The 27,540-nt window shown below is 46.2% G+C and overlaps 1 protein-coding gene across 5 annotated transcripts in view; it reads right to left on the bottom strand.

Annotated features, from left to right (window-relative positions):
* The window catches only part of mipol1 (mirror-image polydactyly 1), a 178,450-nt gene that overhangs the window by 135,926 nt on the left and 14,984 nt on the right, over positions 1 to 27,540 (bottom strand). For all 5 annotated transcript variants that reach the window (XM_061743488.1, XM_061743487.1, XM_061743485.1 and 2 more), the window contains one exon: positions 14,928 to 15,007. In XM_061743488.1, the coding sequence (XP_061599472.1) occupies positions 14,928 to 14,937 (10 nt within the window). In that variant the 5' untranslated portion in view covers positions 14,938 to 15,007. The remainder of the gene's footprint in view (positions 1 to 14,927; positions 15,008 to 27,540) is intronic.

The following is a 27,540-nucleotide window of genomic DNA, read 5'->3' on the forward strand; positions in this document are numbered from 1 at the left end:
TATTTCATGGTTTGCATTAATGGGCGTGCCTCACGGCTCAACAGCGCCCCCTAGAATACTTTTCTCTGCCATAACTTTTGAAAGGTTTGACATAAAGAGTCGTGGGTGGTGTCATGGGACTCGGTATTGAGTCCTTGACCATAATTGGTGAAAATTAGCCCCGCCCCTTCTTCTGATTGGTTGTCCCTATTTCCTGCTATAACTTTTGAATGTTTTGACAGAGTCGTGGGTGGTGTCATCGGACTCTGTATTGAGTCCTTGAGCTTATTTGGCCTTAATTAGCCCAGCCCCTTCTTCTGATTGGTTGTCCCAATTTTCTGCTATAATTTTTGACTGATTTGACATAGGAAGTCGTGGGGGATGTCATTTCTGATATGCTTTTGGGTGCGGTGGCCATGAGTGCGAGGGCCCGTTCATTGCAGCTTGCAGCTTTAATTTTGTATTGTTTTGTTCTTCCTGGTTTGGGTTCAGTTTATTTTATACATTAGAGAGAAGAAAAACATTAACATTTCCATTGTTCTGTCTGGAATTTATATTATTTGAAAAGATAACGTTCTTTTCTTTCAGATATTTGATAATATACAAAATCAACAAATATTATTTCAAAAGCAATCAATCAATCAATCAATCAATCTTTATTTCTAAAGCCCTTTACAACACACAGGGTGACCAAAGTGCTTTCCATTAAAATCCACATTAAAACAAAACAATTTAAAAACAACATAATAAAACCATTACAATTAAATTAAGAATATATCACATCAATACTATGTATTAAAAGCCAGTCTAAACAACCAGGTTTTCAGTCTGGATTTAAAAACCCCAAAGTTAGTGATGGTGCGCATTTCTGGGGGCAGCTTATTCCAGAGCCTGGGTCCAGCAACGGAGAAGGCCCGATCACCCCAGAGTTTAGTCCTGGTTCTGGGGACTTCCAGTAGGAGCTGAGTTGAGGACCGCAGGCCTCTAGTGGAGTTCTGAACTCGCACTTGTTCACATAAATAAACAGGGGCAAGCCCATTGAGGGCTTTAAAAACAAAGATTAAAATTTTTAAATCAATTCTAAAAGAAACAGGAAGCCAGTGAAGAGCAAATAAAACCGGAGTGATGTGTTTGCGACGTCGAGTACTAGTTAAAAAGCGTGCAGAGGCATTCTGAACAAGCTGAAGACGGCTAAGAGAAGACTTGGAGACACCAACATACAAAGCATTGCAGTAGTCAATTCTCGAGCTTATAAAAGCATGAATGGTTTTTTCCAAGTCTGCACGATTTAAAAATGGCTTTACTTTTGTTAAAACCCGTAACTGATAAAAACTGGTCCTGACCACGCTGTCAATTTGCTTGTCAAATTTTAAGCTGCTATCAAAAATAACTCCAAGATTCCTCACAGAAGTTTTTACTTTAAAAGATAGATCACCAGAGTGTGGTGAATCACCAAAGAAAATACATTCTGTTTTACCTTCATTTAAGTGCAGAAAATTTCGCCCCAACCACATTTTAATTTCTGCAATGCAGTCATAAAGGGTTTGAAGAGCACCACTTTTGTTTGGTAGCACAGGAAGATAAATTTGCAGGTCATCTGCATAGCAGTGAAAAGATAGGTTGTGCCTGGCTATGATAGAGCCCAAAGGCAACATGTAAAGTGAAAACAATAAAGGGCCCAGTATGGAGCCTTGGGGCACACCACAGAACAAAGGAGCAGCAGAGGAGGACAGGTCGCGGATCATTACAGAAAAACTTCTGTTTGTCAGGTACGATTTAAACCATTTCAGTGCTGTGCCACGAATACCAGCACACTGATTAAGGCGAGACAAGAGGATTGAATGATCCACTGTATCAAATGCCGCTGTCAGGTCCAACAAAACTAAAACAACAGGACATTTGGCATCAACAGAAAGGGCAATGTCATTATGCACTTTCAACAGTGCGGACTCAGTGCTATGCCTTGTCCTGAACCCAGACTGAAATTTTTCAAGCACACAGATATTTTCTAAAAACGATTGCAGTTGATTAAAAACAATTCTCTCAATGACCTTTGAAATAAAAGACAGATTAGAAACAGGTCTAAAATTGGACAGAACACTGGCATCAAGATGTGCTTTTTTAAGAAGTGGTCTCACTATGGCATGTTTAAAAGAATCAGGGACGCATCCTGAGCTGAGACAAGTGTTCATTAAAACCAAGAGGGAAGGCCCAACAGTAGAAAGCACCTCTTTTAGCAATTTAGTTGGAAGAATGTCCAGAGGACAACTTGTAGTTTTCATATGTACCACAATATCAGTGAGGGACGAAAGAGAAATAGGATCAAAATGGTCAAACACGACAGAGTGTGAGGCAGTAACAGGCTGGTCCGAGCCTGTACTGCAGCTGCTCAGTGCTCTGACAGACTTCACTTTATCAATGAAAAAGTGTAAAAAGTCCTCACAGGTGGATACAGTAGCATCACTCAAAGGAGAGGTGTGGGGGTTCACAACAGAGTTTATAGTACTAAACAACAGACGAGGACAATGTCCACTAGTAGAAAAAGCAAGTGTTATTTAAAGGAGCCGTCTGTAAGAAATGGCCAAAACTGGTACTGCAGTCACTTTCAAAATATTGTTGAGCGGCGTGTACCCTCCCCCTCCTCCCCCGACCAGAGGTTGCCAGGTTTTTCATCCAACACGTTCGTAGCGGCTGCTACGATAATTAGAGCCGAGCTGGCAACCCGGATGCCGAAACAATACTGACTTTGTGATTGGGAGATAGGTGGAGGGTGGAGCTTCAGAAACAATACTGACGTGGTGATTAGGAGATAGGTGGAGGGTGGAGCTTCAGAAACAATACTGACGTGGTGATTAGGAGATAGGTGGAGGGTGGAGCTTCAGAAACAATGCTGACTTGGTGATTGGGAGATAGGTGGAGGGTGGAGCTTCAGAAACAATACTGACTTGGTGATTGGGAGATAGGTGGAGGGTGGAGCTTCAGAAACAATACTGACTTGGTGATTGGGAGATAGGTTGAGGGTGGAGCTTCAGAAACAATACTGACTTGGTGATTGGGAGATAGGTGGAGGGTGGAGCTTCAGAAACAATACTCACTTCGTGATTGGGAGATAGGTGGAGGGTGGAGCTTCAGGCAAAACAAAAAATGACAACATAAACATCAGTTGAGGGCTGTAACTCCTCTTTTTAAACTGGAATATCCTGGCTTGAGTGCTGTTGTCAGTGACATAAGTATTTGAAATTAACATGATTTTTAAACGTCTGTTGACATATCGGGGTCATTTTATGATTCGTTTTATCATTGCTCTTACATACAGCTCCTTTAACCTATTTAAAACAAACATAAAAATCTGGTCTGTGTAGTTCAGTTTGATTTTTTTTTTAAAGACGGGGAATGAATTGTCCAATCACATTAGATTAAAACAACAACATACGAGTACGTCACGATACTGATCGCTGATTGGTTGCTGATAACTGAGTTTCCGGGACTGCGTCCCTTTACCATCTAATTCAAACCAATTAAAAGAGATCCTCAGGTCACGTGCTTATCAAATGTTGGAGAGCTGAAACTGGATTCTGTTGGACTGACGCCCCCTTACTTCCGGAAGTAAATAAAATTTAAAAAAAAAACATTTTATAAACAAATAAATATTTAAACAACATTTAATTACTATTGACAGTCACCCACAGACCGGAATAACACTTTCTTTTAATAATTATATGCATCTTACAGCATGTTTTTCTTTTCTTTTCTTTTCTTTTCTTTTTATTTTATTCTTCTTCTCTTGATTTGATGGGGGCGGCACCCTAGGGCCCTCTACTGACCAGCGCCACTGCTTCACACTGGTCTTTATGTAAAGATGCACCACAGTGACCCATAACACGAGTGACCTGAAGAAGTACTTCAGGCACCATGAGGTGACAGAGTGGGAGGACTCTAGTGTTTTCAGGGGAACACCGAGGAACCAACCACGCGCAGCCTCTGACCGCTATGGAAGGGTTTGTTTTTCACAGTTTAACTGAATATTAGGAGCTGAGGGACGGTTGAACAAAGGACTGTCATCCCAATAATCCTAGTTGTCAGTTAGATCAAAGATCAACGCTGTCAGAGATAAACTCACTGTTAAAATCAAGAGAAAAAACAGAAACAAGGTCAGCCTGCCTTGGTTCAGTGAAAATCTATGGAAACTGATGAAGAGTATAGATGCTGCTTTAAAAAAGTCCAAAAGAGACACAGACATTTTAGTTTACAAAAGCTTGAGGAACAAAGTGATTAATGAACTGAGATTAGCCAAGTCACAATTTTTTCTCTAACTAATGAACGACGCTAAAGGCAACAGCAGTGGAATTTGGAAAAGTATCAACAGTTTAATAGGGAGAGCTCAACATCATACTGAGGATATCCACCTCACAGTTCAGAGCAAGACAATAGACGATGAGACCAAAACTGCCTCTACTTTTAATTCATTTTTATTGATTCTGTTCTGGAATTAGGAAATAATTTTAAACCTAGGGAAGAATGTATTGGCTTCAATGTCACAGGAGAGGACTTTGACCTAGTCACAGTCACTAAAGACGAAGTAAAGAGAATGATTTGCTCCTTAAGAAAATCAAAAAGCAAAGATGCTTCCCATCTGGACACAGTGTTTATCAAAAAACACTCAGCTACTCTAATCCCCCCTATTGCCCATTTAGTAAACCTCTCAATTACTCACAGTTCCTTTCCTACAGACTGAAAACAAGCCATTGTAACTACCAACTTCAAATCTGGTGACCGTCATGTAGTCAGTAACTACAGACCCAAAAGCATATTACCAGTAATCTCCAAGGTTGCTGAAAAAGGGGTCATAAACTAACTTACAGACCACATTAACAGCTGCAACCCTGGTCTAAACTCAGCCCAGTTTGGATTCAGGAAACATCACTCCACAGAAACAGCCATCCTTCACATAGAGCAAATCAGAGCTGGTCTTGACAAAGGTGGAGTTGTTGGAGCTGTGTTCTTAGACTTAAGTAAAGCCTTTGGCACAGTTAACCATTGTGTGTTCAGTGTGTGAAAATCAAAGATGCATGCTCCAGCTACTTGAGGTGCACAATGGGTGTACCTCAAGGATCTATGTTAGGTCCATTACTCAGCAGTCTGTACGTTAACGACCTCCCACAGCATTGTCAGGACATAGAGGTACAACTCTATGCTGATGATACAGACTTGTACACACAAGCAAAATCAGCTCAACAAGCTGCAACTAAACTAACCAATGCCCTGGTTGGAGTGGCTGAGTGTGTGTGTGTGTGTGTGTGTGTGTGTGTGTGTGTGTGTGTGTGTGTGTGTGTGTGTGTGTGTGTGTGTGTGTGTGTGTGTGTGTGTGTGTACTTCATGTGTGATCTATTGCTACAGTATATGTTACATATCCTTGAATAATGTTTGATGTTTTTTATCTGTGCTGTATTTATTTGTAGCAAGGGACTGCAGATGCAAATTACACTTAGGCAAACTCCGGTGCAATGCATCAAATGTTTATATTTATGTTTTTAAATTGCACATGGTCCCTCTCTTATAAAAAAAAAATAAGTTATTGATGCTCTAGGACATCATCTGACAATATCATTAAAGAAGACTTATTATGGGACAGGTACTCGGTGTGGACTGATACCCAGTGTGGACATCCAGAGAAACATCTTTGGTTTCTACAGAAACTAGTGTAAAGTTCTTGTCCCATGTTTGGACCTTGTCCTTTCCAAACACTGTTTCCATCACTACCCGTCATACCTCTGTGAACATCTGCACCCGTACAGGCGTTAAAACCACATCCACTGGGGGGAATCAACAATATAGAAACAGGGACTTTGTTTCTTAAATTTTATCCATTCACAATGTTTTCAATTGAGGACGTCCACCATTGTTCTTCTTGGCCGCTTTCTCCTGTTTAGTTTAGCGATAGACTTGATACTGTACTTGATACCGGTTTTATTGCTTCATCCTCAACTGTATTGGTAAGCACCTAGACAACGAGTAACGGGGAGGTGCCGGACAGACCCAGAGGATGCTAGTTACGTTAACAGCACACAGGTGGATCCGAGTGAGAGGTTTAACATCCAGCGTGGTCTGGGTGTACCTGGCACCCAGGGGGTCCGTGTGTATCTGGGGGGGCCAATGGTCTGGGTGAATCTGGGGGACCAGGGTGGTCCGGGTGTATCTGGGGGACCAGGGTGGTCCAGGTGTATCTGGGGGACCAGGGTGGTCCGGGTGTATCTGGGGGACCAGGGTGGTCCAGGTGTATCTGGGGGACCAGGGTGGTCTGGGTGTATCTGGGTGTATCTGGGGGACCAGGGTGGTCTGGGTGTATCTGGGGGACCAGGGTGGTCCAGGTGTATCTGGGGGACCAGGGTGGTCTGGGTGTATCTGGGTGTATCTGGGGGACCAGGGTGGTCCAGGTGTATCTGGGGGACCAGGGTGGTCTGGGTGTATCTGGGGGACCAGGGTGGTCCAGGTGTATCTGGGGGACCAGGGTGGTCCAGGTGTATCTGGGGGTGCAGGGTGGTCCAGGTGTATCTGGGGGTGCAGGGTGGTCCAGGTGTATCTGGGGGACCAGGGTGGTCTGGGTGTATCTGGGGGACCAGGGTGGTCCAGGTGTATCTGGGGGACCAGGGTGGTTCAGATGTATCTGGGGGACCAGGGTGGTCTGGGTGTATCTGGGTGTATCTGGGTGACCAGGGTGGTCCAGGTGTATCTGGGGGACCAGGGTGGTCCAGGTGTATCTGGGGGACCAGGGTGGTTCAGATGTATCTGGGGGACCAGGGTGGTCTGGGTGTATCTGGGTGTATCTGGGGGACCAGGGTGGTCTGGGTGTATCTGGGGGACCAGGGTGGTCTGGGTGTATCTGGGGGACCAGGGTGGTCTGGGTGTATCTGGGGGACCAGGGTGGTCCAGGTGTATCTGGGGGACCAGGGTGGTCTGGGTGTATCTGGGGGACCAGGGTGGTCTGGGTGTATCTGGGGGGTACCACCGTTGTTGTGGGCGGGTGCACCTTCGACTAAAGAAATGGTTAATTCTGATACGTTCATATTGCTAGAATGGACGGGGGCAAGTTGGCCTACCATTTCCAGGTGATACGCCATGTTTGATGTGGAGCTCTGATATCCAAACTGTTACTTACAAAGTTTGCATTGAACTTTTTTTCCATTGTGTATTCTTATGAAATCCTGCCACACTGCAGATGTTTTGGACATGATAGAGTTCAACAACTCACCGGACCTTGTCCTTCTACTTTATAATCCATCTGTCAATGGTCAGTGGGTTGGGCTAATCCAAAATAGCAAAAATAAAGGGTGTCCAAAGATAGACTGTTACCTGTTAAAGAGGTGTGGACTTTCTCCCGATGAAATTAAATTAAATTCAATTAATTCACAATTTAGTGGAGCTGGGCCACAAGACACAAGAATGTCAGGGTGTTGTTCATGAGTGAGGGACTGGTGGAGCAGGAAGTGATCAGTGATGTGGACTCTATCAGTACTGTAGTGAAGAGAGCTGACACTTTACTGGGGTCTAAGCTCCTCCCCTCACCCTAGGAACTGTGGGTAGTGATTGAAACCAGCAGATGGAGGAACCAGCGGCTGAGATGAGGTGGATGGAACATGAACCGTCTCTGCAGAAACACGTCTAACCAGATGGTTCTGTCCAATAAACCCGTCAAAGCCAGAACATGACAGACATGTCACCAGCTGGCCACCTGTGTGTGTGTGTGTGTGTGTGTGTGTGTGTGTGTGTGTGTGTGTGTGTGTGTGTGTGTGTGTGTGTGTGTGTGTGTGTGTGTGTGTGTGTGTGTGTGTGTGTGTGTATGTGTCTAATCTCACAGTACCCAGGTACATTGATAATAAAGTATTCTGATTCTGAGTGTGTGAGTGTGAGTGTGAGTGAGAGTGAGAAAGGGAGTGAGTGTGTGTATTTGCGTGGGAGTGTGTGAGAGTGTGTGTATGTGAGTGGGTGTGAATCTGTTTGTGAGTTATAGTGTGAGTGAGTGTGTTTGTGTGTGTGTGTGTGTGTGAGTGTGAGTGTGAGTGAGAAAGGGAGTGAGTGTGTGTATTTGCGTGGGAGTGTGTGAGTGTGTGTATGTGAGTGGGTGTGAATCTGTTTGTGAGTTATAGTGTGAGTGAGTGTTTTTGTGTGAGTGTGTTCATGTGTTTTGTGTGAGAGTGAGAGGGAGTGAGTGTGTGTATTTGCGTGGGAGTGTGTGAGAGTGTGTGTATGTGAGTGAGTGTGAATGTGTTTGTGAGTGCGTGAGTGTGTATGTTTATGTGAGTGAGTGAGTGTATTTGTGTGGGAGTGAGTGTGTCTGTGTGTGTATTTGTGTGAGAGTGTGTGGGTGTGTGTGTGTTTGTGAGTTATAGTGTGAGTCAGTGTTTTTGTGTGAGTGTGTTCATGTGTTTTGTGTGGGAGTGTGAGAGGGAGTGAGTGTGTGTGTGTGTGTATTTGCGTGGGAGTGCGTGAGAGTGTGTGTATGTGAGTGGGTGTGAGTGTGTTTGTATGTGCGTGTGTGTGTGTGTGTGTGTGTGTGTGTGTGTGCTCCTCCACCAGTGACTACAAACTACAAAAGTCCTGATTTCCTCTTCACTTTGAAACTTTTCTCATTTCCTGCACCCCCCCCCCCCAGCCCCTCCCTCCCGCACCGGTTCTGATCTTCTTGTGGACTCAGAGCTAATTGATGGCGGCAGCTCTTCTTATTATTCATGTACAATTACAGATGTGCTAATGTGCTTAAATCCTCCTAAATGACCATTCATGCTCACAGTCGCTTTGAAGTCTTGTCAAAGATGGAAAAATCTGCAGAAAAAGGGGAAACACAAAGGCCAATCAGAGGACCAATCTGCAAGAGCCAATCAGGCGCGGAGGGGGAGGCCGTGCTCCCCGCCTCCACCCGTCTTTTTCATGGAATATAAACTAAAGTCCATTAATTTCTTAAGCTGTATTTAATACATTTTGAGCAGAAAGTTTGGGGTGCTGAGAGCGGGCTGTTCCAGCTGACTGCATGAATATTGATGACGGTGTTACGGTGATTAAAGAGGCTTCACGTCAAATCCAACACAATCCGCCTGTGATCCACCCCGCCGCTGCCACACCGCCGCCTCCACGCACATGAATTCAGATACGGACATTAAACCAAGGAGACACATGCACATACACACAGAGGACACACACCCGGCATGCTGTAAACAGGATGTACAGCCAACCAGCTGATCAATCACTGATCAATCAGCAAACCATCAGCAGCAAACCAGCTGTGGATCAATGTCCCAGCAGCTCTGACTGCAGGTCAGCTGCTTCCCCTCAGCCATCACACTCATGACCAACAGGAAATAACTGATGCAGCACTGCCACCTCCACAACCTGATACTTTTATGCATTTATATATGTTCACACCTCATATATTTATTCTATATTGATTTTATTTACCATATTTTAATCATGCATAACCTCCTCATTACTCTTATTTCTTGCAATTTTATTTGATCTTTTATTCTTTTTACTTTTTCCATTATTTTAAGTTATTTGCACCATGACATCAGAGCAACTTCCTAATCTCTGGACCTGTTTCACTGACACTGGCAATGAAGTCCTTCTGGTTCTGATAACTGGTTCTGATCAGTCATGTGACATCAGTGGTAATCAATGTGTTAAACTAATGCCAGTTTTAACTGATCAATCCTCTCAAAACTCATCAACAAAGAGTGGTGCTGAATGGTCAAACCTCATCAATGGTTGTGTTCCATGATCAGACATCAGTAGAGGTAGAGTGGAGGAGAGTGGAGGAGAGTGGAGGAGAGTGGACAGAGTCCCACTTTCATGGCCTGGTACCATCAACCTATCATAGAGTCCAACCAACGCCGTGTTTTCACTCAGAAGCTGCTCCTGGTGTTCAATCAGAGACATGCAGGTCTCATCATGCTAATGCTAACAATGCTAAAAATGCTAATGGAATTAATGCTAAAATGATAATCCTTTCAGTGCTAACATTGCTAGATCTGGGTGGATGTCTACACTGGTAAAGAGACAAACATTTTTATTCAAAAAGTTTTTTTAGATTTTCAGGCAATGCTAGGTAGCATCGGATGCTAGTCTAGCTTATACCTGATAGTACTACCTGTACTACAGCACTGCCTGTACTACAGTTCTACCTGTACTACAGTACTACAGTTCTGCCTGTACTACAGTTCTACCTGTACTACAGTACTACAGCTCTGCCTGCACTACAGCGACCAGTGACCTGCAGCTGTGTGTCGTCCAGCCGGCTGCAGCTGTGTGTCGTCCAGCCGGCTGCAGCTGTGTGTCGTCCAGCCGGCTGCAGCTGTGTGTCGTCCAGCCGGCTGCAGCTGTGTGTCGTCCAGCCGGCTGCAGCTGTGTGTCGTCCAGCCGGCTGCAGCTGTGTCGTCTAGCTGGCTGCAGCTGTGTCGTCCAGCCGGCTGCAGCTGTGTGTCGTCCAGCCGGCTGCAGCTGTGTGTCGTCCAGCCGGCTGCAGCTGTGTCATCCAGCCGGCTGCAGCTGTGTCGTCCAGCCGGCTGCAGCTGTGCGTCATCCAGCCGGCTGCAGCTGGGACGGCGTTGAGGAACATCAACATGTTCCCTGCAGCTGTCATGGATGGAAACTACCAAGTCGGTTCCAGACTGTTATATTTTTATTTCTGCAGGTCCAAATGAGTTTGGTGATAGTCAGGGCAGAAGATTAAGAGCACATCAGGGGGTACTTGGGATTGCCCACATTCATTTCCACTGGCACGGTCAAAACATATTTTTCATCAGAGGTTGTATTTATCTAATATTAAAAACTACTGTGGTCAGATCATTTCTATTGTTTTTCTAAAGAAACTAGTGTAAGAGGTGGTTCTAATTTATAATGCTTATTCAGAACCATCAGGTCTACTTTCATGACCAGAAGCATCCAAACCAGAAAACACACACACACACACACACACACACACACACACACACACACACACACACAAATACATACACACATTCCTGTATAGAAAACAGCAGCTATTTGTATTTTCAAACACACTAGAGACGACAGCCCACCCTCACCCAACAATGTACCAGTGTACTAGTGTGTGTGTGTGTGTGTGTGTGTGTGTGTGTGTGTGTGTGTGTGTGTGTGTGTGTGTGTGTGTGTGTGTGTGTGTGTGTGTGTGTGTGTGTGTGTGTGTGTGTGTGTGTGTGTGTGGACCACCCACTCAGCAGATTAGACTTCTCACACAGCTCCTTCCTCATTCACTCTCAAGCCCGTGCAGCCTTTGTCTTCTTCTCCTGCCACTAAATTAAAATCTCCTCATTTCTTTCTCTGTGTGTGTGTGTGTGTGTGTGTGTGTGTGTGTGTGTGTGTGTGTGTGTGTGTGTGTGTGTGTGTGTGTGTGTGTGTGTGTGTGTGTGTGTTGTGGCTCCACAGGGGTTCCACTTCCTGGTTCCACCTGCTGGATCTCCTGAACACTGGTGGGAAGTGCCTCCATTTGTACCCACAAGTTGAAATGCATAAACTGATGATGTAAAAACCCCCTTTTCAAAGTATCCGATTATGTATTATTTGTGGGTTGCATGAGTAGTTTTCTCGTGACATCTCCCTCATCGGCCATTCTGATTCTGAGATCAGAAAAACTGGTAAGATATCAGCCGATAATATTGTCCTGCCGATTACCCGTCAGGCTCCTTTTCTCCACTCCAAGTTGGAAGTTTTAACTGGAACAGCTTCAGGAGTCGGATTTCTTACTAGGAAAGACATACGGGTCATCGAGGCCAAGTCCAGAATCCAATATGACTTCTGCTAAAAAACAACAAAGTAAACACTTTCCTTTAACTGATTCGAACCTTTTACTCATGTTAAACTTCCATTAATGTCATTTTATAAGCAGACGCACAAAACGAAGAAACACCACTGAAACCCAACCCCCCCAGACCATCACTGCAGGAACTACTGACCACCAGGGTCTGGATCTACACCTGCAGTTCTTCTACTGACCACCAGGGTCTGGATCCAGACCTGCAGTTCTTCTACTGACCACCAGGGTCTGGATCCAGACCTGCAGTTCCTCTACTGACCACTAGGGTCTGGATCCAGACCTGCAGTTCCTCTACTGACCACCAGGGTCTGGATGTACACCTGCAGTTCTTCTACTGACCACCAGGATATGGATCCAGACCTGCAGTTCCTCTACTGACCACTAGGGTCTGGATCCAGACCTGCAGTTCCTCTACTGACCACCAGGGCCTGGATCCAGACCTGCAGTTCCTCTACTGACCACCAGGATATGGATCCAGACCTGCAGTTCCTCTACTGACCACTAGGGTCTGGATCCAGACCTGCAGTTCCTCTACTGACCACCAGGGTCTGGATCCAGACCTGCAGTTCCTCTACTGACCACCAGGATATGGATCCAGACCTGCAGTTCCTCTACTGACCACCAGGGCCTGGATCCGGACCTGCAGTTGCGTGAATGTGTGTACAAGTGGGAATACAATGGACTAAAACCACAGTTTACTGACAGTGGAAAGACAAGTGAGAATAAAAAAAGTGTTGAGTTGTCATGGTAACACTGTCGGTGTTGCCTGTGTTGAGCTGTACAAAAGATCACAGCTCCCCCAAGTGGACAGACAGAACTGTTACAGTTGCTCCAGACACGTTACTCCTGCGCCGGACACTTTAAGCCTGTGCCACACTCTTTACACCTGCTCCAGACTCTTTACACATACGACGGACTCATTACACCTGCATTTAGACTAATAACATCTACACCGGACTTGCTACACCGGCTTTAGACTAATAACACCTGGTCCAGACTCTTTACACCTGCACCAGACTCTTTATGATTTCTTCTTTAGAAACAAATCCTGTTTTTCTCATCAGGTACTTAATTTCAGCAACTTTCCTTCCGTGGATTATGGTGATCAGCTCTACATGAACTCTTGGGATAATTTGCTGAAGAAGTTGGACTCTGTTTACCACTGTGCTCTCCGTTTCATGACTGGACTTGGCCCCTGTACACCTCAGCTGGACGGCCATCTCTCTACACCCGCAGGCTTTCACACTGGTTCACCTTCATTTACAAATCTATACTCTGACTGCTTCCGTCGTATTTTCAGCAACTACATGACCCGAACAGAAAGCCAATATGCGCTCCGCTCCCAAAGCACTGTACAATTGCAGGTCCCAATATGTTGCACAGAACTTGGGAATAAATCTTTTAAATATGCTGCTCCATTGTCCTGGATTTTCAAATAGACGTAAAATTGACAGAACTCATTACTCTGGGTGAATTCAAGTCAGTTTTGCGGGACAGAGAAGAGAGGTCCCTCAATGAATGTAACTGTTTTAATTGATTTATTCTGTCAGTGTTGATTGTTTGTTGCTTTGTTTTTGTCTGATGTTGTTTTAACTAACTGCTGCATTCTTGGCCAGGTCTTTCTTGGAAAAGAGATTTTAATCTCAACGAGACCCACACCTGGTTAAATAAAGGATAATTTGTTCTCCATTGTTCTTGTAGTTTGTTGTGCTGGTCTGCCCCCTCATTTTCTCTTCTGTGCATGTTTGCAGGCCAGAGCTCCAGGAGCTGCATGCTGGCCAGCAGTCCCCACCTCTGATCATCCCACTGCTGCTTCCACCTGTCTGTATGGATGTCTAGTAGATGCCTGCTGACATCATGACCTGCAGTTCCCCCCTCTGACCACCTCAGTGTCTGCTGTCTATATCTGTCTACATCTGTTAATACAGTCAATTGTAATCTTTACACCGACATTTACGGCCCTTTTGCACTGGTACCACCTCAGCTCGGTTCTACCCGTTTTGCCCTTTTGCACTAGGGCTGAGACGGGTAGAGCCGCTCCAAGCCGATACTTTTTTCTGTAACCATTCTGGCCAGGTTCTATACGGGGCTGAGCAGGGACTATTTCCGACGTCATCACCCTCCGCGCCAGTGATTGGTCGGGGGGCGGGGCCGTCACCACCCTCCACGCCCCTGATTGGTCGGGGGGCGGGGCCGTCAAACGTTTGAATCAGGAAGCGGGAGTCAGCGCGAGAGCGACTCGCGGCTCGCGGCGATTTTATTATACAGCACAAACGTCTGTTTGGTGATCCAACTCTGAGGTGCAGATGTTCATAAACCTGGTGGCTGTCGAGAAAATTAAAAAAGGGATGTAGACGGGCTGTTTTTTTCTCAGCCGCTCCCGGCTCCAGCTGATTTCTCATCTGCGCCGACATGAACAAAGGGTTTGCGCAATCGAGTACGTCACAGCAGCTTCACCCCAACCCCCCCACTTCTCCCCTGGCTGTGGAAAAACACACGGGTGGAGCCGCGTCCAGCCGCGCCGAGCCGAGCCGGGCTGAGGCGAGACTAATGGAAAAGTGCCATTAGACTAATAATACCTGCGCCGGAGTCGTTACACCAACATTTAGACTAATAATACCTGCGCTGGAGTCGTTACACCAACATTTAGACTAATAATACCTGCGCCGGAGTCGTTACACCAACATTTAGACTAATAATAGCTGCGCCGGGCCCTTTACACCAACATTTAGACTAATAACACCTGCGCCGGAGTCGTTACACCAACATTTAGACTAATAATAGCTGCGCCGGGCCCTTTACACCAACATTTAGACTAATAACACCTGCGCCGGAGTCGTTAAACCAACATTTAGACTAATAATACCTGCGCCGGGCCCTTTACACCAACATTTAGACTAATAACACCTGCGCCGGAGTCATTACACCAACATTTAGACTAATAATACCTGCGCCGGACCCTTTACACCGACATTTAGACTAATAATACCTGCGCCGGACCCCTTTACGCCTGTGCCGTATTCGTTACACCAGCTCAGTATCACGGTTTTGCAGCTGTTGTGAGGTTATACACCACCAAAGACAGCAAACTGGGTGTCAGTTGTTCCACACAGACAGAACTCACCTGTGTACATGTCCACCAGAGACTCCCCGAGATCCCAGCTGGGATTAGCGCACACCTCAGGACTCTCTGACCAGGTTTCACTGGAAACAAAAAACCCACATTACCATCAGAACACCTGCTGCTGCAGAAATGTTGATAACTGCAGTTCCTGCACCGACCACTAGGGTCTGGATCCAACAGTGAGGTCATCTCCATTGACCTCCAGGGTAAAATGTCCAACTTTACAGCAGAAATAAACATATTTAGAGTCTGGTCCAAAACTAGTTTGGTCTCCGGTTAGATTTCACATCCACAACAACAGTATGGGGGAATTTCAGGATACAGGTGCTATATTTGTCATTATACAGCGGTACAGTAGAATTTTAGTTGGCATTCCAACCTAGCAGCTTGCAAGACATCCATCCATCCATCCATCCATCCATCCATTATCTCTACCCGCTATATCCTCTGCAGGGTCACGGGGTCTCCTGGAGTCTATCCCAGCTCATTTTAAGGCAAGAGGCAGGGGTTCACCTGGACAGGTCGCCAGTCCAGCTTGCAAGACATAAAATATAAATAATATATAAACTCATATACACGTATATATTTAGCAGTAGATGAGTTGAGGGGTATCATGAGTTTGTAGGCTGGCGGGAGGAAAAGGGATAGGTGTGGTGGTGGTCAGGCCTTATAAGCTCCAGGAATGCTCATGTACACCTGGCCCAGTGTCCTAGTCTCGGTGTCCACATTCTTGGGGAATCTAGGACGCAGTCTTGAGATTGGTGTGACTGAAGACCCACGACAAAAACACGCAGGGAGTCGTTGCTTGCCCACTGCTATCTTCGCTTCAGGTGTGGGCAGCAGTGCCTCTAACACTAATGGTGGCGTCTGTACACCAACTGTTATTAATGAACACACCTCCACCTCCTGCTCCACCTCCTGCTGTACCGGAATCTGAAGTTCTGTCTGCATAGTAGATGGTGCGGCCCTCCACTGCTAAGACGTGGACATTTTCATGCAGCCAGCTTTCTGTAACTACCATAACAGCAGTTCAGCTTGTAGCCTGGCTCCGATCTCGCACCGTCCGTGTCTCCGCTCCATTGATCTAGTCCATGCTTGTCGCCGCTGCGTTTCCCAGGACTGCTGTTCAGCCGGCTCGTTGACTGATCATGTCTTTCGGTAGGCAGCTGAGCCACTTAGGCATATAGTCCAGCTTCCAGCTTATTTCCACCTCGGGTCCAGTGTTTTTGTCTTTAGTCTGCTAGCACCGTTATCTTGAATATAATGCTATACACCAGCTATAATTTATTTTATGAACCTTAATCACAATTGTTTGCATAATTAGGGTTGTGGTTTTACTAGACACAGCTATATTACAGTATGGTGTCAAAAACCTATAGCAGCTCATGACTTATGAGCTGTAGGGTTAGGTAAGACATCCATCCATCATCTCTACCCACTATATCCTTTGCAGGGTCACGGGGGTCTGCTGGAGTTCATTTTCAGGCAAGAGGCAGGGGTTACACCCTGGACAGGTCTCCAGTCCATCGCAGGGCCACATATATACACACAACCAGACACACTCACACTCACACCTACGGGCAATTTAGAATCATCAATTAACCTAATATGCATGTTTTTGGACTGTGGGAGGAAACCGGAGTATCCGGAGGAAACCCACGCAAGCACGGGGAGAACATGCAAACTCCACACAGAAAGACCTGGGGCCTCATTTATAAAGCTTGCGTGCGCGCAAAACAGGGCTTGAAAGATGCGCACGCCACCTTCTACGCAAAGGTTGGGATTTAAAAAAAAAAAACGAACGGAAAAATGTGCGTATCTTTACGCAAACTTTGATCCTAGCGCACAAACATTTTGAAGATATGGGGAACTGGCGACGCAGGCAGTGAGGTGGTGAAATGAAACCAGATTCATGTCATACTTTTATTGTCATCACATATCAGACTTATAATACAATAGCGCTGATCCCGTGTCCCTCTGTGTTTGAAGCACAGCGTCAGTCAGTCGGACACTTCCAGGTGCGCCATGCGCTTGGGACGCTCTGGTGCTGCTGGTGCTGCAGCCGCGGTGCAGGACAGGCCGGGCCAGGAACCTCCTCGTCACCCACCGCTTCCAACTATACAGTGACTGAGGACAGAACAATAAGTGCTGGGCCATTCTCCTCTTGGCCTCCACCTTCAGATTGCACCACTTCTTTTTTGTTTCTGCCACAGATCTGTCCGTGGAACTCACAGCGTTTACAGCAGCAACCACGTTCTGCCACTCACTCGCTTTCTTTTTGTTAGTGATGTCACTACTGTGACCACCAAATAATGTGGTTTTCCTGCCTCCACCTCATCCACAACATCTCCATCTCAGTGTCCGTGAAATTCAGTGGCACGGTGGCCTGTCTCGACACACGTCTCATTCATCCTGACGCAGCAGAAACAGGCTGCAGGTGGCGCTGCGCATGCTCAGCAGGCTCATTCATATGCAAATACAGTCATCATGAAGTAGTATAAAGTGAGCGTATAGATGGGGGGTATGAGGCGAATTCACGTGCGCAACCTTCCAGGTGGACTGTGATTCATAAAGAGAACATTGCGTGCAGGTTTGCGTGCACACGGTTTTATAAATCAGGATTTTTTTTTGTGCGCACGCTATTTTCGGCTTTTGAGCACACGTACACTTTTAGTACGAATCCTACACACTCTTTTATAAATGAGGCCCCAGGTCAGGGAGTCGAACCGGGAACCTTCTCGCTGTGAGGCAACAGTTCTAACAACAAAGCCACCGTGCTGCCCTAGGTAAGACATAAAAGAACATAATCATTATCATTTCTAAAATAATAATCTTGTGCCGTTACCTGCACCAACAAACCACTAGGATCACTTTCTGGTTGGTCTGGGAGGTTGCAGGACTGAAGTCTAACTTAATCCAGTGGCCAAATCAAAATTGAGCTCATAGGGCTTTTCGACCAACTTGAAATTGACTGGTTACACCTGGGCCAGTTCCAAACCAGTTCTAAACCGGTTCTACAAAGGACGGATTGCTTTTCCACTGGCCAGAGAGCACCGGAGAGCCAGAACCATACCTCATTTATTCAGCGGAAGCAGGAAATCCATAAAAAGGAGCATGAAATCCCTCAGAACAACTACAATGGAAAACCAATTTGGGTTTGAACAGATACTGATCCTGACCCTAAAAATCTTATTTTTCGTCTGGAATTTATTTCATGCAAGTTTCCCCCATCCACATTGACAGTGTTAACATTTCACGATGAAAGTAAGTCTTTAGGTATTTGCTGTACTGTACACATATTTTTGATTGCATGATGAAATAAATGAGAATCCATACAGAATTTCCTGTTGACGTATGTTTTAAACTCACAAAGATTGTTTAAATATGGTGGTTGTATAGTTTTGCTTGGTTACAATCATCACAGCCTCCGCCGTGACATTTTGGTTATTGCATCTGAGCCAGCAACGTTTTGGGGCCAGCGTAGCACCAGTTTTTTTGGCAACATGTCAGTGTTTTCCTTGCAGCTTTGACCAGCCTAATACCAGCCCCTGAACAGGCCTTGAACAACCCAATACCAGCCCTTGAACAGCCCAAGACCAGCCCAAAACAAACCCAGGACCAGTCCATGAGCGGCCAAGGAGCAGCCAAAGATCATCCTTTCACCAGCCCATGACCAGACCATAACCATTCCTTGACCAACCCAAGATCAGCTCAAGACCAACGCTTGACTAGCCCAAGATCAGCTCCAGACCATGACCAGCCCAAACTCAGGCCTGGACCAGATGAAGACCAGCCTATGACAATCCCATGACCGTCAGCAGCACTTGACCTGGCCATAACCAGCTCAAGATCAGCTGAACGTCACTCAAGGGCCGGCACATTTTAGCACAGAACATTGTAATGAAGAACATAACTTAAACAGAACAAGGCGCTACATTTAGAGCACATATAACCTGAACCGTTATTGACACATTTAAGAGGTTTTGGTGGATAACGTCTGGTTTTCTTACTCAATTTGCCGCTGGAGATCAGAAATCTTCCTCTTGGCTCTCTGCAGAGCGACCTGAACGTCGACAGATCTGCTCCTACCCCCAAACATCCTTACAGCTCTCTCTCTCACCGGATGTCCCCATGGCAACAACCAAGTCACAGAGGGAACCAAGGCCCGACTGGTAGCAGGTTAAACATTGATGAGCTCAGATCTGGTGACTCACGGGGAGTCATGTGACTCACGGGGAGTCATGTGACTCAGGTGCTGAGGGTTAATGGTTAAGTTTTGGTCAGAACAGGAAAACTGCTCTCACTGGCTGAATTTAATTCTTAAAGGGGACGTTTTTTGAAAATTAACAAATAGATTTTCAAGATATATTTGTCTGAAAATTATAAGGAAAAGAAACTCACAACTCTGACTGTGTTAGGGCCAATCAACTTTAAAAAGATACCTTTCTGGGACTTCTGGTTATGGCGACTTGCTGAAGAGACGCATGTAAGACTGCTCTGCTACTCAAACCTCCAAATCCTTTCTAAACAGCTCAATTCATAAGAGTCAGTCAGCCCAACTACAACTCCTGTGTTTAAAAATACTGATGAAACAAAGGAAGGTGACTCGTGGCCGGACACAACAAACTAACCTTGCTAATTTTGCAAGAACCAACGGCCAAAGTCAATCTCACAGCTAACAACGACGACATGGAAGCTAGCGGTGGTGCTAACCCCGCTGCTAACGCTGGCCTGGAGAAAAAGCCAGAGGATGACACTACCACTGCCGGGGAAGAGTCGGCACTCCTTTGACAACAATACTGGCAGCTATTAATACCATGAAGACTGAAATCTCATCCACATTTTAGGGCATTTTATCTGCGATTGAAAATGTGAGGAAAGATATTACAGACTGCTCAGAAAGAGTCACACAGGCAGAAACAAGAATCTCAACAACAGAAGACGACGTGACTGAGCTCCAAGAGAAGGGGAGAAAACTAAAGGGGAAAAATAAAGACTTGGGGCCAAATCCACAAAGAATAGATTGCGCCCGCAAATAGCGCTGTGAATTGCGCGGCATTTGCGCCCGCAATTTGCCCTGCTTTAAGGTCCTATTCACAAAAGATTCTGCTCTAATGATATGCCGGCGCAAACACGCCCATAAAGTTTTGCAGCTGAGTGCAATTTTCCCTTGTCTGAGTAAGTGAGCGGAGCTGTTTCCAGTGTTCTCCATATTTCAGCACACAGATTGGTCCATAATGAAAACTGCAGAGTGCACAACAGCCTCAACTTTCACGTATTTGTACTTTCTAGTATTTCGCATGTATGACATAAGCTAATGAAATGTCAAATGTTAAGAGGCTGTGCGCATTTACGCACAAGGCACAGCACCGGTAACTTCATTAACACCGGATCGGGATCAGATCAGGATCTGACGGTAATTCATCTTCTGTGTTTTGCTACACACACCTACAGGTCAGCTGTTAAACACACACATTCTAGATTTATATGTTTATATGGTGGAATTGTTTGTAATAAAGCAGCCCCTTACTGTATGGATGAATCCTGAGCTCCGTCCTGTTATTTTTATTTTTAAATCCGAGTCCACAACCCCACTTGATCTGACTGTCTACAGTCATGTCTGACTGTAGATTTCACCCTTAATATTATTCAGTATCACACAGGCTTGAATGATATTGAAGAGAGAGAGAAACAGAGAAAGAGGGGGAGTGAGGAGTGAGTTTGCACGCAATTAATACATGCTTCGAAAAGACGGTATTTGCTCCACTATTTTTGCGTGTGGCAAATAGCGCTGGCCTTTGTGAATTAGACGGTTTTTGCAATGAGGCTTATTTGCATAGAAAGGGGGCAATTTTGCGCCGAATGTATGAATATTACCTAATTTACATGCATGCAAATGGCACAGGCGCACCATGACACTATTTGCTTGGCAGCGCAGTTTGTGGTGCAATTCGCCCCTTTGTGAATTAGACGCTCTCTTTTTGTCTCATTTGCACCGGTTTAGCGGCCACAAAAACCGCGCAATCCTTTTTTGGATTTGGCCCCTGGAAGAGAAAGTACTGGACGTGGAAGCTCGTTCACGTCGCTCCAACATACGGCTGGTTAATCTACCTGAGGGCCCGGAGGGTGAAGACGCCTGCGGGTTCCTGGAGAGCTGGTTACCGGAGGTGCTGGAGCTAACGCAGCTCCGGGGGAAAGAATTACGGTGGAAAGAGCACACAGACTGGGACCAAGAAGACAACACGACACAAACTCCACGCCTAGAACCCTCATAATGAACTTCCTGAATTACAAAGACAAAGAAGCGGTGATGAGAGCGGCTACAGCCAAAAGATCCTGTACAAGAACCAGCCGGTGAGGTTTTACCAGGACGTGACAGCGGAGACCCACAAGAAGATAAATGAGTTTGAGGCGGCAGAGCAACACCTCCGATCACTGGGGCTCCGGTACGGCATGACCCCCCCCCGCCTGGCTCATAGTCACCTACAAGGAGCTTACACTTCTTCAACAGCGCCGACAAAGCTGAACATTTCATTAAGAAGATCCAATCAGACAATCAACCAGACTGAGGTAACGTTATGGATGAGCAGATGACAGCGTAGGAAACGTAATCCAAAACTGCTGATGGAACATTATTCTGACATCCTGATACTGTAGACAGGAGTGGAGTGCAGAGTGAAAGTTAGTTGTTACATTGAGTTCTGATCTCTCTCCCTCCCTGGTCTATTGCTAAAGAAGAATTTACTGACTTAATATGCACTGTTTAATTAAACACATATGAGTGCGTTTTTCGTTTGTTGGGTTGTTAAAAAATGTGAATGACAGTAGCAGAGCAGTTAGGTTTATTTTGTTTTGTCATTTTTTTTGGTATCAGCATAGCTATAAGTCTGTTCCTCACACGGTGTGGACCAGCTCTTTGCTTTCTGGGAGTCCAATGTATGAAGAGGGGGTGGGACGCCTGACAACACTCAGGTGGACTGATGATGACAGAGGGAAATCATTTTGTTTATCGTTCTTTTTTTTTTCTCCTTGCTGGATTTGAAATTACTCAAAGTTTTGGGGAAATTTAAAACAATTTGTCCATGTCTGTTGATTTAAAATGTAAAAGTTGATTTTACATCCTGAAACTGTAGAGGGCTACAAAAAACAAAAAAGGTTAAACAAGTTATGAACAGGATTAAAATATTACAGCCCAATATAGTATTCCTTCAAGAGACCCATTTAACACAGTTAAATACACACGAGTTTAAAGTGAGGAGGAGGTGGAAGGGTAGAATTCTATCAACCCCCCTTTGCCTCTCAGGCAAGGAGTGTTGTGATTTTAATTCATGACTCTATACCACTACAAATGTATAAAATAATCAAGGACAAGGCAGAATGATATTTGGTTATTCAGGGAACAATTCTTAGGGAACAATTCATTCTGATAAATGTCTATGCTCCAAATTCAGATGAACCCACATTTTTTCAAAACCTATTTCTTGCTATTGCATCTTTACCTGGCTCTTGTATTATGGCAGGCAATTTTTGTACCTTGGATCCACGTAAGGAAAGAATTTCAGGAGTGGACCCATCACATCCGAGAAGCAGGAGTGTAATTCACCATTTCATGAAAGAAATTAATCTAATTGATGTATGGAGGGAATATTTTTTCCCCACTGGGAAAAAATATTCATGTTACTCCAGTACACACCAGTCATACTCCCACATAGATCCCTTTCTGGTTTCAGCACTCCTAAAATGTAAAATAAAGGAGGTTTCCTATGATGCTATACTCCTGTCAGACCACGCTCCCAACTCTTTAGTTTATTATGATCCCAATTTGACTTGTGACATTCCCAAAAACAAAATGGATGGCGGATACTGGCTTTGTTACATTCCTAGAGGAACAGATTAAATACTATTTAGAAACAAATACAATAGAAACCTGAGGAAGTATCAGATGGGAAGCGTTTAAGGCTTTCACCAGGGGACAAATAATTAATATTACTAGCTCTAAAGCCAAAGAAACTTACAAGAAAACAATATCATTAGAAAGAGAAATAAAGGAAATAGAATAAGAATACTACTTATCAGGTTCTCAAGATGCTCACCAAAAATTACTTCTGTTAAGAACACAATATAATGAAATAATATTATCAGGTTTACTACGACTTAAGCAAACATTCTATGACCAAGGAGAAAAACCTGGCAGAGTATTGGCATGGCGTATCAAACAACTTCAGAATGAAAGATCTATAGCCTCGCTACAAAACGACAATAATGAAAATATTGTGGACCCAATTGAAATAAATGAAAATTTCAAGGCATATTACGAAAAACTTTATAGCTCAGAAGTGGGTTTAAATGCATCTGAATTTAACAATTTCTTGGACAGCATTTCTATCCCCAAGATAACAGAAGTAACTAAGAACTAGATAAAGATATAACTTTACTGGAACTATTGACAGCATCGACGGAGGGGGAACCCCCGGGCCAGATGGGATACCAACTGAAGTCTATATTCAAGCATAAACTGATGCCACCATTATTAAACATGTTTAATGAATCTTTTCACAATGGGATCCTTCCAACATCCCTGAGGGGAGCGCTAGTCACTTTGTTGCCAAAACCGGGCAAACCGAATAATAAATGCAAAAACTGGACTTAAAAACTTTGAGTAAAATAATTATTGGGAGACTCGAGAAAATAATTCCAAATATTATTCACAAGGATCAAAATGGCTTTGTACAGGGTAGGCAGGGCTTCCATAATGTTAGGTGGATTCTAAACATATTCATTGAGAAAAAAGGGGCAACAGATACAGCATTACTGTCATTAGATGCTGAAAAAGCCTTTGACAGAGTGGAATGGCCGTATTTCTTTGAAATCCTTACACGTTTTGGTTTCGGAGAACATTTTAATAAATTGGATAAAACTACTTTATACAGAGCCATATGCTGAAATCATGACTAATCGTAATATAATAATAATATATCCAAAACCATCAAAATACAAAGAGGTTGTAGACAAGGAGACCCCTTATCTCCCCTGCTGTTCATTAGTGCTATATAACCACTGGCAATAGCTGTAAGAACGCACCAAAATGTAACAGGCATATCAATTGGACAACAGGAACACCGTCTGCCCTATTCGCAGATGACGTAATAATATTCCTTAAAAAATTGGAAAAATCCATTCCTTAATCATCAATAATGCTCCTAAATCAATTAAAAAGCAAAACTCCTCCTAAAATAGCCACTCAATATAATATTGTGGATCGCTTTACGTACCTAGGCATTCAAATCGTCCCGCAACTGAAAACTATTGTAGCCAGTAATTATGAACCATTATGCAAGAAATCTCAAAATTACTGGACAGGTGGACGCCCATACCAACGTCACTAATAGGAAAAATAAACATGCTTAAAATGAATACTGCCAAAACTACTGTATTTGTTTCAAAATCTCCCACTCCCTCCTCCAAGTGATCTGTTCACTCAAGTAAAAAGACTGTTTATTCCATTTTTGTGGAATAATAGACATTCTCGGACACGACTGTCACTATTGTACTTGACTTACGACAGAGGGGACTCAAATGTCTGGTGTAGCGCATGTGTAGGGCAGGTGTAGGGCCGGTGTAGCGCAGGTGTAGGGCCGGTGTAGAGCATGTGTAGGGCAGGTGTAGGGCCGGTGTAGCGCAGGTGTAGGGCCGGTGTAGCGCAGGTGTAGGGCCGGTGTAGCGCAGGTGTAGGGCCGGTGTAGCGCAGGTGTAGCGCCGGTGTAGCGCAGGTGTAGGGCCGGTGTAGCGCAGGTATAGGGCCGGTGTAGCGCAGGTGTAGGGCCGGTGTAGCGCAGGTGTAGGGCGCTGGTGTAGTGCAGGTGTAGTGCAGGTATAGGGCCAGTGTAGTGCAGGTGTAGGGCGCTGGTGTAGTGCAGGTGTAGTGCAGGTATAGGGCCGGTGTAGTGCAGGTGTAGGGCCGGTGTAGCGCAGGTGTAGGGCGCTGGTGTAATGCAGGTGTAGTGCAGGTATAGGGCCGGTGTAGCGCAGGTATAGGGCCGTAGTAACGCAGATGTAGGGCAGGTGTAGGGCCGGTGTAGCGCAGGTGTAGGGCCGGTGTAGCGCAGGTGTAGGGCCGGTGTAGCGCAGGTGTAGGGCCGGTGTAGCGCAGGTGTAGCGCCGGTGTAGCGCAGGTGTAGGGCCGGTGTAGCGCAGGTATAGGGCCGGTGTAGCGCAGGTGTAGGGCCGGTGTAGCGCAGGTGTAGGGCGCTGGTGTAGTGCAGGTGTAGTGCAGGTATAGGGCCAGTGTAGTGCAGGTGTAGGGCGCTGGTGTAGTGCAGGTGTAGTGCAGGTATAGGGCCGGTGTAGTGCAGGTGTAGGGCCGGTGTAGCGCAGGTGTAGGGCGCTGGTGTAATGCAGGTGTAGTGCAGGTATAGGGCCGGTGTAGCGCAGGTATAGGGCCGTAGTAACGCAGATGTAGGGCCGGTGTAGCGCAGGTGTAGTGCTGGTGTAGCGCAGGTGTAGGGCCGGTGTAGCGCAGGTATAGGGCCGGTGTAGCGCAGGTATAGTGCCGGTGTAGCGCAGGTGTAGGGCCGGTGTAGCGCAGGTATAGGGCCGGTGTAGCGCAGGTGTAGGGCCGGTGTAGGGCCGGTGTAGCGCAGGTGTAGGGCCGGTGTAGCGCAGGTGTAGGGCCGGTGTAGCGCAGGTGTAGGGCCGGTGTAGCGCTGGTGTAGGGCAGGTGTAGGGCCGGTGTAGGGCAGGTATAGGGCCGGTGTAGCGCAGGTGTAGGGCCAGTGTAGTGGCGGTGTAGCGCAGGTGTAGGGCAGGTGTAGTGCTGGTGTAGCGCCGGTGTAGTGCTGGTGTAGAGCCGGTGTAACGCAGGTATAGGGCCGGTGTAGTGCAGGTGTAGCACAGGTGTAGCGCAGGTGTAGGGCCGGTGTAGCGCAGGTGTAGGGCCGGTGTAGCGCAGGTGTAGGGCCGGTGTAGTGCAGGTGTAGGGCCGGTGTAGCGCAGGTGTAGCGCAGGTGTAGGGCCGGTGTAGCGCAGGTATAGGGCCGGTGTAGCGCAGGTATAGTGCCGGTGTAGCGCAGGTGTAGGGCCGGTGTAGCGCAGGTATAGGGCCGGTGTAGCGCAGGTGTAGGGCCGGTGTAGCGCAGGTGTAGGGCCGGTGTAGCGCAGGTGTAGCGCTGGTGTAGGGCAGGTGTAGGGCCGGTGTAGGGCAGGTATAGGGCCGGTGTAGCGCAGGTGTAGGGCCAGTGTAGTGCCGGTGTAGCGCAGGTGTAGGGCCGGTGTAGCCCAGGTGTAGGGCAGGTGTAGGGCCGGTGCAGTGCAGGTATAGGGCCGGTGTAGCGCAGGTGTAGGGCCGGTGTAGTGCTGGTGTAGCGCCGGTGTAGTGCTGGTGTAGAGCCGGTGTAACGCAGGTATAGGGCCGGTGTAGTGCAGGTGTAGCACAGCTGTAGCGCAGGTGTAGGGCCGGTGTAGCGCAGGTGTAGGGCCAGTGTAGCGCAGGTGTAGGGCCGGTGTACCGCAGGTGTAGGGCCGGTGTAGTGCAGGTGTAGGGCCGGTGTAGTGCAGGTGTAGGGCCGGTGTAGGGCCGGTGTAGTGCAGGTGTAACCTTCAGGCAAACGTGTTAGCTTTTGAAAAGAGATCAGAAGTTGTCCTGGAAGAAGACGACCAATGCAGACTGGTTGGTCACTTCTGTTTATTATCAGAGAATAAATTCATTTCTGCTGCGTCTCCACATCCTTCAGCAGTTTGTCCAGCAGGGAGGTGTCCACTCTGTGTTTCATCACAAACTGTCCATTGAGGTGGAACACAGGTATGTCCCACTTGTACCTGTCCTTCCACAGCTTATTCTCTGGAAGACTGATGTCCACTAGCTGCAGGACGAACTGCAGAACACAAAGTGGGACATGTTACTGCAATCAGACATAACAGAGGAAAACAACAGATGAAGGATTCAGGGGAAACAAAGACGACAATACGGACCGGACACAGGAGGACAGGAGACGGAGAAAGTGTTCATGATCTGAGTGTATGGCGGCAAATGACAGAGACTGCAGAGGACCAGATGTGGACTGGACTGCTCACTCTCTGGGGTTGAGATGTTCTGGCCTGCTTTCTTTAGCAACATGTGAACCTTGCCAAATGGCAGACTAGCAGTTTCCACTCTTAGCCTCTGTTAGCATTTTCTAATTCAGCGTGCGTGGTATTTAGCCCGTGCTCGTACAGAAACATGTCCTCTGAAAAAAGTCAAACAGGACCGCATGTTGCTGAAGACAGACCAAAGCAATTGGAGTAACTTGTCTTCAAAATGTATATATCAGAATTGAGGGTCAAGGGCCTTGTTCGGGGACCCACAGAGATTCACCTCCGTAACCAGTAGGCCACCACTGTCCTAAAATAATCTGCCCAACCTCTGAGACGCCCCGCCTTGCTGACCTCAGGGATTACTGAACAGCTGCCCTCTCATCATCGTCTTTACTCCCATCTCATGTAATACAGGTGCTGGAGAGACTGACCTCAACTGACCTTAGGGAAGGGGTGAAAGAAATCACGTTTCTGTCATCATCATCACGCGCATCATTGCACATATATTTATTAATATGCACAGACTAGTACACATTTAGGTCTG

This window comes from Cololabis saira, chromosome 16, assembly GCF_033807715.1.
Source record: "Cololabis saira isolate AMF1-May2022 chromosome 16, fColSai1.1, whole genome shotgun sequence".
In the NCBI taxonomy this organism is placed as follows: Eukaryota; Metazoa; Chordata; class Actinopteri; order Beloniformes; family Belonidae; genus Cololabis; species Cololabis saira.